The sequence below is a fragment of the Anopheles arabiensis genome, chromosome 2 (assembly GCF_016920715.1).
Source record: "Anopheles arabiensis isolate DONGOLA chromosome 2, AaraD3, whole genome shotgun sequence".
In the NCBI taxonomy this organism is placed as follows: Eukaryota; Metazoa; Arthropoda; class Insecta; order Diptera; family Culicidae; genus Anopheles; species Anopheles arabiensis.
Genome location: NC_053517.1, coordinates 101,182,638 through 101,197,576, shown reverse-complemented (window position 1 = coordinate 101,197,576; position 14,939 = coordinate 101,182,638). Strand labels below are relative to the sequence as shown.

General features: G+C 48.0%; 1 protein-coding gene across 12 annotated transcripts in view; it reads left to right on the top strand.

The window, feature by feature from the left end:
- LOC120894998 (formin-binding protein 1-like) overlaps window positions 1-14,939 on the top strand; it is a 64,888-nt gene that overhangs the window by 47,361 nt on the left and 2,588 nt on the right. For 3 of the 12 annotated variants that reach the window (XM_040297941.1, XM_040297942.1, XM_040297943.1), the window contains exons 4-12: window positions 7,146-7,199; window positions 7,448-7,883; window positions 7,982-8,160; window positions 8,246-8,435; window positions 13,117-13,146; window positions 13,523-13,869; window positions 13,997-14,140; window positions 14,554-14,705; window positions 14,776-14,936. In XM_040297941.1, the coding sequence (XP_040153875.1) occupies window positions 7,146-7,199; window positions 7,448-7,883; window positions 7,982-8,160; window positions 8,246-8,435; window positions 13,117-13,146; window positions 13,523-13,869; window positions 13,997-14,140; window positions 14,554-14,705; window positions 14,776-14,936 (1,693 nt within the window). The remainder of the gene's footprint in view (window positions 1-7,145; window positions 7,200-7,447; window positions 7,884-7,981; window positions 8,161-8,245; window positions 8,436-13,116; window positions 13,147-13,522; window positions 13,870-13,996; window positions 14,141-14,553; window positions 14,706-14,775; window positions 14,937-14,939) is intronic. The other 9 variants (XM_040297949.1, XM_040297944.1, XM_040297948.1 and 6 more) reach the window with 9 other exon arrangements.

Genomic DNA, 14,939 nt, shown 5'->3' with positions numbered 1-14,939 from the left:
GACGAAATCTTAATATAGCGTGTGCATTGCGTGTGTAAAATGACCTCATCGATGGGCGTTTGATTCGCTCTGTGCAGCCTGTTTTTGGTATGGGAGCCCTCCTTCTCGATCCCTTCTTTCGAAAGACTCTGGGATGCTGAAGGTGATGCACAACGAATTCTTGTTCCTCGCCGCTGTCGTCCTATGGTCAGGTCTTTTTCAGGTGACCGTTGGCAAAGAGGGCGGGCAAAGAAATATCGAATTTACCCTCCCTCCCTTCCAGCGAGGAGAGCGAAAAGGTGGAATCTTATAAAAATGTCCCTCCCTCTGTTCCCGCGCTGCAAAGACAGTAGTAACGAGTTACCGAATCGGGAAACCGGTCCAACAAGTTGTTCGCGGACTGTTTTACGGTCGAGCTGTCTTTTACACAGGGCTGCGCTCCTAAGGTTCGTCGTTTCGTCTTTCGCCGGCCGTTGACGTAACGTTCGTTCGTTCGTACGTTTAGCGGCCGCGAGAGAAGAGCCTTCGATTCCCGGGTTTTGTGCTGGCTCTGCAATTCTTTGCGGCCTACGCGCATACGGGAGGATACGCTCAACGAACGCACCCAAGAGATAAAACCGGCACACACACACATACTCAAACATCTCTTCCCGAGAAGGAAGCCTAAGCCGTACCGCCCGAAAGATGTACGCCAAGGTAACTAACACTCGCTTCGCTTCAAGTTCGCTGAACCGGTTGCGAAAGTTTCGCCCAAAAATGCCCAAACCCCTCGGGGGTCGTCCGCCGGCATAGACCGCCCTTCCTCCCTCTCACACCGTGCATTGATCTTCCGCTGGGTAAAATTGATCTATTCCGCCTGCACGTTATGGGGTTGTTGTTCCAAACCTGAGGCCTCCTCAGACACGAACCTTGGGTGGAGGATCTTCTTTTTGAGCATCTTTCATCAATAAGAAGGAGGACCTTTCTGTGTGTGTATTTGAAAAATCGTTTAAGGGTTTTAATTATTGGATGGCACCACGATCTCTCTCGTGCACTGGAAATGTCGAAATGCTGCATAAAAATTCCCACACCGCGTTCGACGGGGAGTGTGTTTGTGTGGCAATAGTGTCGTGCGGCGCCACGTTTGACCTCATACCTTTCAACACTTTTCAATTTTTGAACTGTTTCGCTCATACATCCACCAACCAGCAGGTCCACCAGCACCACCGTGTGATTGGCCGTGATCTTTCGTTAAGTTGGTATAGCATTTTTCAACGGGGGATTCGATGGTTGTAGAAGAGAAGATATTTATGGTGTGTGGATGCAGCAGCATACTCTTGTCCTTGTGGGCAGAACGGTGCATCACACCAACGAGAGCAGCTCTCCTCTAACGACCAATCATGAGCGTGTTTGTTGACCACAAAATTTGCACACATTTTCTCATGTTTTTGGTTGGTTTGTAGTGCAATTTGCACCGTTTACGGATGCGATCAATTGCATCGCCTTGATCGTGAGAGCAAAAGCGGTCTTGTTTTTGGCTTTTAGCAGATTCTCTGTTTCTTTGTAAGCAGTCAAGGCTTTTCGTTCCACCGAAGCGCGAAGGGGAAAGTAAGTGTGCGAATTTTATTGGACGCGTGTCGTCGCTTCTTCGTCTCTACTAACGGGCGTTTAGTTTGTCCGCGCCCGGCTCTCTCTCTGTTTGCGTTCGATTTATCATCCCTACAGCAGGTTGGGTGGGAGAGTGGAATACATTATATAGAGGACAGACGCGCGTGTCCGTGACCAACCTGGCACAGATGGTCTCGCTGTGGACGCGCTAAACTTGAGATCTAAATTTATCCTCCTTTATCCCGTGTCGGATGTGGATAAATTTTTGATGAGGAAAAATACTTCAATCCAACGTTCTAGAAACCACAGCTGGTGGAGAGAAGGCCAGTGGTAGTAGTGGTAGAAGTGTGCAAATAGCTCTCGTAAATGCGTCAGTATGTTTTGGAGCTGCGATTTTGACCATATTTCCATCAGCTAGAGATGTGTTTTGACTCTCTACCCACGATAAAGTCAATGGACTTTGTGTTCGATCGGGAAACAAGCTCAGTAATTAGACGATCTTTACACGATAGCTAATTCATTCAGCGTTTTGGTTCATTGAGCACCGCGCGTGTTTATGCTATGAAATGGCATTCTAATTGAATGTTTACAGCGCACACCCAGATGCCTTTTTCTGAACTAGAAAAAAAACCCCGTAACAAAATCTACAACGTAAATAAACAGGTCCAAAAATATGTGGCCACTGACGGGCCTGCCCAGTGAGTTTTTGACTCATCCGAACCAAATCCAAGCTTCTGGGGAATTTCTCATTTTTGACAGAATACTTTCATACCAACTCATTGATCGTTGAACTAATAGAAGAAGAAAAACATGTCCGTTCAATTGAAAATGTGAATCATGCAACTGTTTCGTGCCAATTTCTCCCCACGCACACGAACATTACTGATCGGTCTCTCCAAGGGTGGTGACCATATGATGATGCACGATCGAGCGAGGATGTATGGTGTGCGCTGGGGTGCGAATTCAATCACGAACCCTGTACGTGATGATTTTGCATAATGTGTGTGCGTGTGTGTGTGTGCATCACATTCTTGTCGGCTACTGAATAAGTTATCCAGCGTATCGAATGCGAAGTTAGTATCACTCACTCGGTTCCAATTTATCAAACTAATTGCCTCGCCATGGCAGTGAACCTTTAGATGAGCTTCACACGATCATCACTGTCCTTTTTATCTTTCATATCAAATTCAAATCACACACACACAGCTGTATTGCCGATTTCTATATCGCATTTCTCCATTGTGTTCATAATATTTGCCCACAACAATGCTACGGCCGGCAAAACCAGTCTATGCAAATACTGCGAAGTTGTTGTTGTTGTTTACGTTTAGACGAAAGGGAGGGAAGGTCCAATCCCAGGTGGCAGTTGGTTGGATTCACGCATCAGTGTCAGCCGGGTGAATAGGCACATAAAATATGCTTATTCTCTAACGGACATTTTCGCTTCATATTTGAACGTTTCAAAATCGATAACACGAATGGCAGTCGAAGCGATCGCTCGTAAAATGGCACTTTAATCAAATTGAGGGGGGATATGATTTCGATTGGTTTGGATGACCCCAGCAGGTGCATAAATTATGGCAGGAAAAGCGAAGGAAATATTTGTGTGAAGTTATTAACTTGCTTTTGCTGATGATTATAGCCGATCTGCTCCTGATCGAGCTACACAGTTTGATTGGATGGATCTTTAATATACAAACACCGCCGGTCGTGGTTGTTCATAAACCAACCTAAACGATACTGAAATAGATGGAAGAGGGAATTTAGGGAAGGAACGATGAATATCAATTTCAAATTTGTCAAATTTGTCTTATTTGGCAAAACATCAACCTCTCTTTCTCTCTGTTTATCTCGCAATCCCAAAATTACTGTACATCTTCCAGTGCATAAGACGCTGATCGGCTCTGCCTTTCTGTTGTGACTCCAATTTGCCATTGTTCTCTCTGGCAGCTCACCGTATCGACGTTTTATCTGTATCGCGCCAAGAAGCAAACCGAAACACGCCATCCACAAATAGCAGAGGGCCGGATAAACGAACCCCAGACGAAGCAGAAGCAGCAGCAGGTTGCTAATGTTACTTGCGTGTGCTCGAGCCTCCTTCTTTTTCCACCGTAGCATTAAATCTGGGTTATGCTGCTGCCGCATGTGCAAAGGAATGTTGTAGAAAACCGATTTCATTCACTGTTCCCGTCCATCTGTTGCAAAACCGCGTGCGTGTGTATGTGTGTGTTTGTGTGTGTGTGTGTGTGTGTGTGTGTGTGTGTGTGTGTGTATATAGGGCCTTACGGGGCCGTATCGATCACCTTGCGTGAATGCTCTCGTTACTTGGAGGAGAAGATCCGTTCCAAAACCCGAGCACTACCACCCTCCCGCCCGCCTAATGATTGGCAGCATGTGATGTCTGTGTGCAATTTTTCATCCCCGCTTGTAGATTGATTCGCCCGGTTCGGTTGAGAAGAGGATGAAGAGAGTGGGAGATAAAACTTTCACCAATATCGCGAAGCAACTTCTCCCTCGATCGTTCGATCCCGGTCAATGATCGACCATGAACGGCGGGGCGATATGATGATAGCCGGTCGGTCGGTCGGTCGCTATAAGAGATTGAGATGCTGTTTTAAATCATAATCATAATACACCAGTCATCCCGGCTCTCTCCTTGCGGGGTTCGTCGCTTTTGTCAACCTTCCTCTGTTCAGCGCCCTTTTAGGTCAGACAAGACGACGGTCGTCGTGGTTGGTGTAGTGTTGATGCGGTATCTTCAAGCATGTTTGCTGGTGGAAGCAGGCAAACATGTGCACAAGTGCGCGTCCCCGCGATTGCATGGCAGCCAACGCCGCCGCCGCTGCCACACCCAGCCAAAAGGGGTGCCCGGGTGCAGCGCAGCTAGAGATAGCGTTCGGCCAGAGCAGAGAGACCAACAGCCTTCTCTTCTAGCCCCATTCATTCATTCACTTTCGCTTGTGCAGTTTCCATACCGCCATAGCGTAGACGAGGTGTCCGTAAGAGCGTCACTCCAGTGAAAGCCATCGAGACACATTAAAGCCCCGCGCGCTACACCGTGGCAGAAGACCGTGCCAAGAGCGGTTCCCCTCCTATCAATGTCCTCCGGACGTCGGTGGTCGGTGCAGCTTGCAAAATTGTTGAAACTCTGCTTAAAAGCGGTGTGTACGCATGCAGAGTGACACTAATTATCGGTAGGCGGGATCGGGAGCTGGTTCCACCGGCATCACCACCATCACAGGGCATCACAGAGGTGTGTATATGGTGATGATTGCTGTCAAAGCATCCGCTTCATTTAACCGATTCGATTGGTGGGGGAGCCGCTTTGGCTCGGGGTAGAAAGTGATCTTGTGCTTCTGCACGCACAAAACCACCCCATATGTATCGCCGCCAACAATTCCTTCACCCACAGAGGGAGCCAATGTTTGCGCTGGCGTACATGAAGAAGCGTATGTTTTCTCCCGCGCAATACGTAAGCTCTTCGGGCAGCAGCAGCAGCTCCGTGTACCTGTTGCTGTGTATCGATCGTGCGCCCGCTAATGGGAAAGTGAAGTATTTAGCGGATATGTAGCCCGTTTCCTACACAATGCACAAACAATTTACCATTTAATCATCGCCACACACACACACACTCCGACCGCGGGTGTGTCTCGCATTTCGTGCTGCAGCAATGCGGGGGGACAGCAGCTCAAGAGTGCATCCGGGCGGAGCCGGAGTGGTATCGAGACACAGTAGAAACTAGAAACTCAACATTGCATAGAGGGAGAGTAACTGAACACTTATCGCACGCGCATGCATTGGTATGAAGAGAGAGAAGCAGCAGACGAAGAGAGAGAATGCATGCGGCGCGGGTGTGTGATATGCTCTGATATTCGTACGAAGAATCTATGTAACACGATATATATATTACTGCACCTGAGAGTGGCTATTGGGAAATTGGATTAGTTGGATCCGGCCCGCACATGCAACTACTGAAAGAGTGTGTGCGAAGTGTTTCGCATTATTGAGGATAAAACGTTTCGGGTGTGATGTGTGCGTGCTTTCCTTTAATTAGCTTAAGTTTACCAAGTATTTGTTTCTCTGTTATGCGTGCAAGTCAACTTAAATTAGCTTCTATTATCAAAACATTCAATAAAGATAGGGGGACCCACTTTCATCAGTGTCGGTTTGCAACAATGTTCTCTTCCTATAGAAAAGCAACCACACAGATAACAATTGTAACAATCAAGTAGAGTAGAGGAAACATCGAGAAAGGCTTGTTGTCTTCTGGTGTAGATAAATATCAAACAACTTGTTCTTCTTTCCTATGAAAACTTATTTTCCCCCTTTTGTTCAGTATTAATTTTACTGTTATTGACTGGCTGCATGCAAGACTTGAACTCAAGACCGGTGACGTTTTAAACCCATCTGCTACCGATTGCACTGTTTGTAGAGGTCGATATGTAGCCGATAGAAATGGCTTTTTTTCTCTGACCGACTCTGACCAGCATTGCGTTATTCCATATTTGGGCCACAATGTCACAGATATTTCAAGCGTCCTGCCTGGCAGGTTCACACGAGTCTAGTGTTAAATCGTGCACCGGCAAACACCACCACCATTCCGGTACAATGATCCCATTGTACCCATACACGTCGTAGCTCACGAACCGATTGGTGAACGACGGTAACATTACTGCTGTAAAAGGCATGAAAGGGATGTGTCATCCATCCATACCTTCCATTCTTCGACCGTTCCTTCGATCAGATCTGTCTGTCGATCGTACTGCGGTTTGCATTCCGTTCCGTTCTGCTGCGCGTGTGCAATATGCAACAGTAAGGGGAAGATCGCCAGCGCACTCACTAGCACGAACGGCTGGCCTCTCTTTACACCTGCCAGCAGCAAGGGGGGATGGGGGAGTTTAAATTATGGCTTCTTCAAACCAACACAAATAACCTAAACAACCCCGCGATAATGGCTACAGCTACAGGCGGTGGCACAAACAATGCCCTTCTCTCTCCTCCCTTTCCTCAATCCTCAAGTCAAATAGACACCAAAACCAACCGAACGAAATGCCAATCATCGGGCACCAAGAAGGCGGCTCGGCTGCCTTACACCACCCCTTTTCCACAGCAGTAGTAACTACCGCACTGTGTACAACTGTCAGTAATTATGGACATGATAGTGCCTTTGGCGCTTTAAACGGATTGCGAAAAAGAAGGGGCCTCCTCACTGTCGTCTGTGATGCCTCTACTAAAACCTCCGTTCCGTGGGCCCATCTAAGGACGCAGGTACGCTGTAGTACTCGCTTGCAGTGGTGGCGTTTCAATGTCTCTTGGCGCGTTAACGTGCGACACACCAGCCAGCCAAAGCTCTGCCGCAAGTACCAATCAGTGATTATTGATGCTTGACGCTTGATATACGCTGGTGGGCCCTCCTCAATCTTCTCAATCCAACGTCCCAATCCGGTGCGAATCGATGGAAAAACTGTCCGCCGCCTCCGTCTGCATGGGAAATTAGTGACTTTTAAGAATGTGTTCTTCTATCCACCATGTCTAACCTACATTTTTTACCTCTCTTGTTTCCCCCGCTTTTGTTTCAGACGGCTTGTGAAGAACTATCAACCCAAAAAGAGCAAAGAGGACGAAGAGAATGAGTAAGTAGCGATGAAGCGGAACAAATGGACTGTCGAAAACAACCAAGCAATGTCCGTTGCATCTGTGTAACGGTGCTCCAAGAGAGAAAGACGCTGATTACAATAATTTTGTTGTACTCCACATAGAGTGTGACAGGTCGTATCGGCGGATCCCGGTCTCAATATCTCTGCTAGGACTGTGCTTGATTACATAGAATCAGTTGTTTTTGCAATCCAACACTAATTTTACTGTTTCTTTGCTTGCCTAGATTTTCCTCCCTGATTGCATTCAAAAACGTCCTCAAGGAGGTGGCCGACCTGGCCGGGCAGCGCGAGGTGGTGGCGGAAAACCTCCAGAACCAGGTGCTGCAGGGCATCCTGCTGCTGGCGAAGAATCTGCGCGAGGAGCGCAAAAAGGCACTGAACCAGGGCGCCACCCTGACCCAGTCGCTGCACACACAGATCGGCACGCTGGATCGGGCGAAGCGCAGCTACGAGAAGGCGTTCCGCGAGGCGGAAAAGGCGATCGAGAGCTACCACAAGGCGGACGCCGACTTCCACCTCAGCCGGGCGGATGTGGAGAAGCAGCGCGTCAACATGAACATACGCAACAGCCAGTCGGAGGACGCGAAGAGCGAGTACGCGAACCAGCTGCAGATTACGAACAAGCAGCAGCAGCAGCACTATCAAATAGCACTGCCGGAGGTAAATTCTAACAGGCCCCTTGGGTGTGTGTGTGTGTGTGTTTGCATTCGACACGCCTTGCTGTAATCGTACCGTTTCTGTGTCGATCCGTCTTGCAGGTGTTTAACAGGCTGCAGGAGCTGGACGAAAAGCGAACGCGCGGCATGAAGGAATTCATCAAACGGTCGGCAGATGTCGAGTACGAGGTGTCGCCCATCATTGCCCACTGTCTGGAAGGGATCGTGAAGGCGGCCGACTCGATCAACGAGAAGGACGATTCGATGATCGTAATAGAAAAGTATGTTCAAATGGTTTTAGGAAGTCGTTGCGCAAGCGCCAGTGTATTGGAAGCTCATTCATTCTTTTGCCTGCTTGCGTTTTAGGTATCAGTCCGGCTTTCAGCCACCGGGAGACATACCGTTCGAGGATCTTTCCAAACCCGACCCGGACGCCGCGAACAACTCGCAGACGCATAACTCCAGCACCGGACTGAACCACATGACGGGGAAAGGCACCACCAAGGACAAGCTTAAGAAGCGCGTTGGCATTTTCGGTATCTTCACCGGCAACAAGGTAAGCGAAACGGCAACCGGAAGCACCGGAAGCAGCAACAGTACGACCCTAAGAGCGGAAAATTACGAGACAAAAGGGTGATGATGGTGTCGTACAATTAGCTTGTTGAGTTCTTCCTTTTCTGTTACATTTGTTTATCCTTCATTTAAATCAATGTTTCTGTCTACTTGTTCAAAAATCGATAGAAATGTTGTACTAATAACCTTTTTTTCTTTACGTCTCCAATTTCGTCCCGTAACCATCATAAAATCATCACTTTGCTTCCAATGTTACATTCGTGCCATCCTACATTTCCTTCTGGTACTCCCGGTTATCCTTGAACCAAACATCTATTGCGACGATGAAATCAACCAAAAAAAAAAACAAACCCTCAAATACCAAAACAACAACCCAAAACTCCTCTCCCACTGCACAATCGGGTGTTGTTGAATGGATGGAAATGAACCATTCTACCACCACATAATGATAACCGACTGGCGCGATATCATTTCTTCCTGGACGCTTGGAGTGAGTATTACTGCGTGTGTATGTGTGTATGTGTGTGTGTACACGCACCACACACACACTAGCCTTGACACTTGTGGCCATTCTTTTGGACCGACACATACTACTCCTTCAACCACACAACAAGAACACAGCACGTGTGCGCCTGCTGGCCTGCTACTATCACCAAACGCTTTTCCATTGCAACACAACAACTATATCTCAATATGCCTATCGTTTGTGTGTGTTTTCGTGCTTAAGCGTTTGCCTTGTTGCTCCTTCTCGCGGTTGCACTACCTCACGGCGTTGACAATAAAAGAAGAAAGACGGTCTCCTTCAGCACAAATCTCCCCGTTCGCGAGAAGAAGGTTCCTTGTGTGTCTGTTTGGGTTGAGTTTATCCTAACCCATCTTTGGAGTGGGTGTACACTAGTGATGGGCGTTTCGGAGCGCACCAACGGCTCCGGAGCCGGCCCCGCTCCTACGGCTCCGGAGCCGGCTCCGCTCCGACGGCTCCGGAGCCGGCTCCGCTCGGACGGCTCCGGAGCCGGCTCCGCTCCCACGGCTCCGGAGCCGGCTCCGCTCCGACGGCTCCGGAGCCGGCTCCGTTCCGACGGCTCCGGAGCCGGCTCCGCACCAACGGCTCCGGAGCCGGCTCCGCACCAACGAGCCTGCTCCGCGCCAACAGAGCCGTCCGGAGCCGTCCGGAGCCGTCCGGAGCCGCTAGTCGGCAGCCGGAGCCGTCCGGAGCCGTCCGGAGCCGTCGGAGCCGTCGGAGCCGTCGGAGTAGTTGTAATAGTCGGAAGCATTCTGAAGCGCATTAATTTCTCGATATTAGTGATAATTTTATTGTAAAAAACAGCTTACGAGTAAAAAAAGAGTCCTCTTCATTTATTGATATGAAGTTTGTTTGTGTGTGTGTTTTTTTTTTCAAAAATAAAGCCAAAAATAATTGTTTGCTCCGTATGTATATAGGCAAAAAAATGAATCAAATTAGGAGGTCAAGGAGCAATAGAACTAAGAACGTGTATGGTTTAGGCCGCACTTGTTTTTTACCGAATAACATGATGGCACATGGACAAGACAAAGAATATAACTATCAATCATCCGTCCATCTTTTATAAAAATAAAGATCAATAATAGTTTGATTCATAATTTTTCCCTAGATATACGGAGCAAACAATTGTTTTTGATTTTATTGTTTAAAAAAAATAAAGAAAAACTTCAGAGCAATAAATGAAGAAGACTATTTTTTTACTCGTAAGCTGTTTTTTTAAATGAAATCATCGCTGATATCGGGAAATTAAAGCGCTTCAGAAGACTTCCGACTATTACTACGACTCCTACGGCTCGAACTGGCTCCGTCGGCTTCGACGGCACCGACGACCCCAACGTCTCCAACCGGTTCCGTTGGCTCCATCGACTACGACGGCTCTGTCAGCTCCAACGACTACGACGGTTCCGACCGGCTCCGGACGGCTCCGTCGGCTCCGTCGGCTCCGGACGGCTCCAACCGGCTCCGTCGGCTCCAACTGCTACGACGGCTCCGACCGGCTCCAGCTGCCGACTAGCGGCTCCGACAGCTCCAACGGCTCCGACGGCTCCGAACGGCTCCGACGGCTCCAACGATTCCGGACAGCTCCAACGGCTCCAACGGCTCCGACGGCTCCGGACGGCTCCGACGGCTCCGACGGCTCCAGCTGCCGACTAGCGGCTCCGGACGGCTCCGGACGGCTCCAACGGCTCCGGACGGCTCCGACGGCTCCGGACGGCTCCGACGGCTCCGGACGGCTCCGGACGGCTCCGACGACTCCGGGCGGAATCGACGATTTGAATTTTTCGGAATCGGAGCCGGAGTAGCAATGCTCGGAAGCGATTCCGAGCCGTGGGTGCGATTCCGGTTACCCATCACTAGTGTACACACCACATAAACCGAGAGCACACCACATCACTGATTTCTTTTCGGACAGCAGGCATAACTCGCACTGGTGCTCCACTGGTCTTAATTTAAACTAGCACATCTTTCGCTTGCTTGTTCCCGGTCATGCGATCTCGCACCCTGTTTTAAAACGAAACTACTTGACGGTACTTACGCTAAGAAGGCATCTCGTTACTCACGCATGTGCTGCCACTGTAGGTGGTGGACGTATTTTGTTTGTTTGGTGTACTTGGGGGCACTTGGCGAAATTAGCGGGTTTTGTTTTCTTAATGATTTGTACTGCGAAATAGTAAGGGCCGCCGTTTCACAAATCAGTGGACAAGCGTAGGTGGACACTTGACTAACACCAACGTTCAGATGTTTCGGACATTATTTAAGATTACAACTTCATATCATTACCATGACATATTTTGTTAGAAATGTAAACATTTACGACATTTTTTGAATGATTAGGAATTTATGGTCAGAGGTATCCATGAGTCAGTTTGGATGATTGTCATTTTATTGATATCGGAAGCCTTTTGGTAGATGATCAATGCTTATCGCCTGTCTTATCTTCTCGATGATACAGCCATTTTTTTGGTGATTGGATTTTATTTGCGCGCTAAAGTTGATTGTAAGGGCTGCCACTGTACGTGGCACCTGAGGAAAGCTGACGCCAAACGAATAAATAATTTGCAAACGCGGATTTAAGCAAACAAATTTTGGTTCATTGACATTATGATAAGATCATACCAAACCGCTTTTTTTGTTGTTACAACATACTGTACGTATATATTTACGATGGACATTATTTGTCCTCTTCGTTACGCTTTTTCCGCAACAACCGAACCAGAGGTGCATACCACAACGATCCTCTCGGCGCTTCGACGCTTTTTCATATGTATAAAGTTTGCTCTGCTGAATTCAAATGAGCGCTTACGAAACCGAACCGACCAACAACAAAGCGACACGAACCAGTCCTTCAAACGCAGACGAACGGACACATGGGACATTCCCGCCCTGGATGACGCGACGCCAGTGTGTACCGCACCGTCACCCTCGCACAGTATCCTTCCGGCTCTCTCTGTCACCGAGATTCCGTCTCGGCCGCGACATGGTTTCGATTTTCTTCCGATCGATAAACGTTCGGCGGCGGAGTCGGCTGGAGGACAACGACAACAACACTCACCCCATTCACGTGCTGCGTGCAAATTCAGCCACAAAGCAGACGCGCGCGGGCACCTCTACTCCACGCCGCACGAATGCCCCCGATCTCTTCCGCGCTCTGTCCGCCAATAATGTGCAACGTGACCTGCCATGTAAAGTGTTTAATGTCGGTCGGCACGCAAAGTTATACCGTTTCGCTTTTGCTTTTGCTGTTGTGTGTTTTATTTTTGCCTTCCTGTTGCTGCTACTGCCAGTGTTGTTGCGTGCCGCTGGTGGATGAGAATTAGCTTTAGCCGTGCCCGTGTATTATCCCTTCGCACTCGAAAGGGATTCCAATGAGGCTACAGTCGAGGCGCGCGTGATGTAATCTATACGGGTTTAGATACAAACGCGCACGCACGCACACACTTGTTGCCATCCGGCCAGGATTCGTTTGCGTGTGTGAAGAATCGGTTTTATCGCAGACGCAGTGACTCATTCCAAAATCCGCTTTTTATGTGCCTTATTAATTAGGCTTTCTGTTTGCAGTTTCCCTACCGTTCCTATATGTCCTGATTCTTTATCACCTACGATTAAGTCCTAATTTCCTACCCCTTTCTGTTCCGATTCGTGTTAATGTTACACCGATGCTTTAGCTGTGTCACTGTGCATATTCTTTCAACCCCTTTTGAATGTGTGTAGCATAAAATAGTGTGTTTCTTTAATTTCATGCTGCCTTTCTACTCCTGAAAACACACTACACACCCAAACCACCCTCGCACGACAAACAAAATTATTACACATGCTTATAAACAAATTTATTCTAAATTTTCTATAATTTTTCATTTGCTCATCAAAATTCGCAACCCATTCGGACTATTCGGCTTTTCGCATCTTTACATACGTTTTTGGTGGTGGTCTTGGTTGGTGGTGGCTACTTCTTTCGTGTGCCGGGCCTGTTCGGTGTTGTTTGTATATGATGCTTTATTGGATGTGTTTGGTTTGCGCTTATGACACAACACCTCCTGTTCGCGGTTTTTATAATTCCATCCGGGAAAATAAAACCACACTTAACTAACAAACCCAAACCCCAAACACAAAAACGCAATTTGTTGTGTGTTGTTCCTCCTAGAAGATTCTCGAAGCCTGCATTAATGTGAAGGTAATCAACATCGTCCGCTTATGCTGGATGAAACTACTTTCTCTCTGAGTGTGCAAATTGGTATTGATTAGATTTTTGCTGTGTTTTATGTTTTGTTGCTATAGTGTGACGCTAGCTATTACTTGTTTTATATTTTGTATTATCTGTACCATGTGTGATTTCTCTTCGTTTTTATCTCACTGTGTTTGTGTGTCCTTTAGTTTAATTGTGTTGCGTGTCCTTCCCATTGCATGCCGTTGATTCTATCACACAGCACTTGATTCTACCTACAACAGTCGTCTACAAACTGTACATTTTGCTAGAACAGATTAGATTTTTCACAACAAAAAAAGGAAAAGAAACGATTAACATCTTCCCGATCGCTTTCGTTTTGTAGAACAACCTTTCGACGGACGGCCTGAAGGAAGATTTCAGCGACCTGCCACCGACGCAGCGGCGGAAAAAGCTCACGGCCAAGGTGCAGGAGCTGCAGCAGAAGGTCGCCCAGGAGCAGGCGGCCAGCGACGGGCTGATGAAGATGAAGGGCGTTTACGAGGCGAACTCGATGCTGGGCGACCCGCGCACGGTCGAGGAGCAGCTGAACGAATCGGTCAACCGGCTGGACAGGCTACGGCACGAGCTGCTGCGCTACCAGAAGCTGCTCGAGCAGGCCAACAACCAGTCGTTCATTCAGCACAGCCCGCAGTCGAACCGTGTGATACAGAACGGACAACGGTCGTCCAGGTGAAGCATTAGTGTTGATTTACGAATTCACGCAGTGGCTCTCAAAGTGGTGCCGAATAATGTGAAAAAATGTGGTCCAAAAATATTTACATCGTTTTCTTCTCGCTTCAAACACCCCCCGTTTCAGACATTCCAACGGTAGCAGTAATCACGAAAACAGTCACGAAGATAACGGCGAAGACCATCCAGACGATGCCGGTAGCCTTAGCAGGTCAGCTTCCGAAAGTAGTGTACAGCAAGCGCAAAATGGGCTTAACATTAACAACAACGGGTACAGCTCAACAATTGTTTCTTGATTCCCTCTTCCCAATTGCCTCTATCGCCCCGCCGTGTAGTTGTGTGTAGCTTTTGTGTAGTTCACCTTCACAAGTATCTCTGTATGCCTTTTTTGTTGTTATTAATTAATTAAATTGTATATTATTTTCGCTCCGAATCTACACAGTCGTCAATTGAACAAAAATAACACATTGATGTATATAGTACTGCATACAAACAATCTCTAATAGTTATGATTTGTTTAACACCTCTGTCCTTTTAGTATATATTAGAATTCCTTTCGCTAGTATCCCTCCAAGCCCTACTCTTTCTCCTTGTAAAGCGTATTGTCAACACGCTCTATTCGAACCAAAGTCACTAATATTGCCGTGTCTGTGTGTCCGGTCGTTCTTCTTTCGCGTCCCACAGCAGCTCGGCGAGTCCGGAAAGTGGACTGGGCACATCGCACACCTCGCTGCCGGGATCCGGCCAGGGCAGCACGAACGAACAGCCAATGAACGAGGAGTTCTACGAAGCAGATACGCCCCTGGGCACGTGTCGGGCGCTCTATCCATTTGACGGTAATGCATTTTCCCAAAAACCTAAAAATGATGATCACTTACATAAGTTTATCTCTCTCTTTTATTGCAGCAACGAGTGAAGGCAGCATTCCAATGTCGGAAGGGGAAGAATTGCAAGTGATAGAGGTGGACCAGGGCGACGGCTGGACCCGGGTGCGGCGATTTAGTTCGAAGGGCTGGGAGGAAGGATTCGTACCGACCAGCTACATTGAGTGTACGCTGTACGCGTAGGTA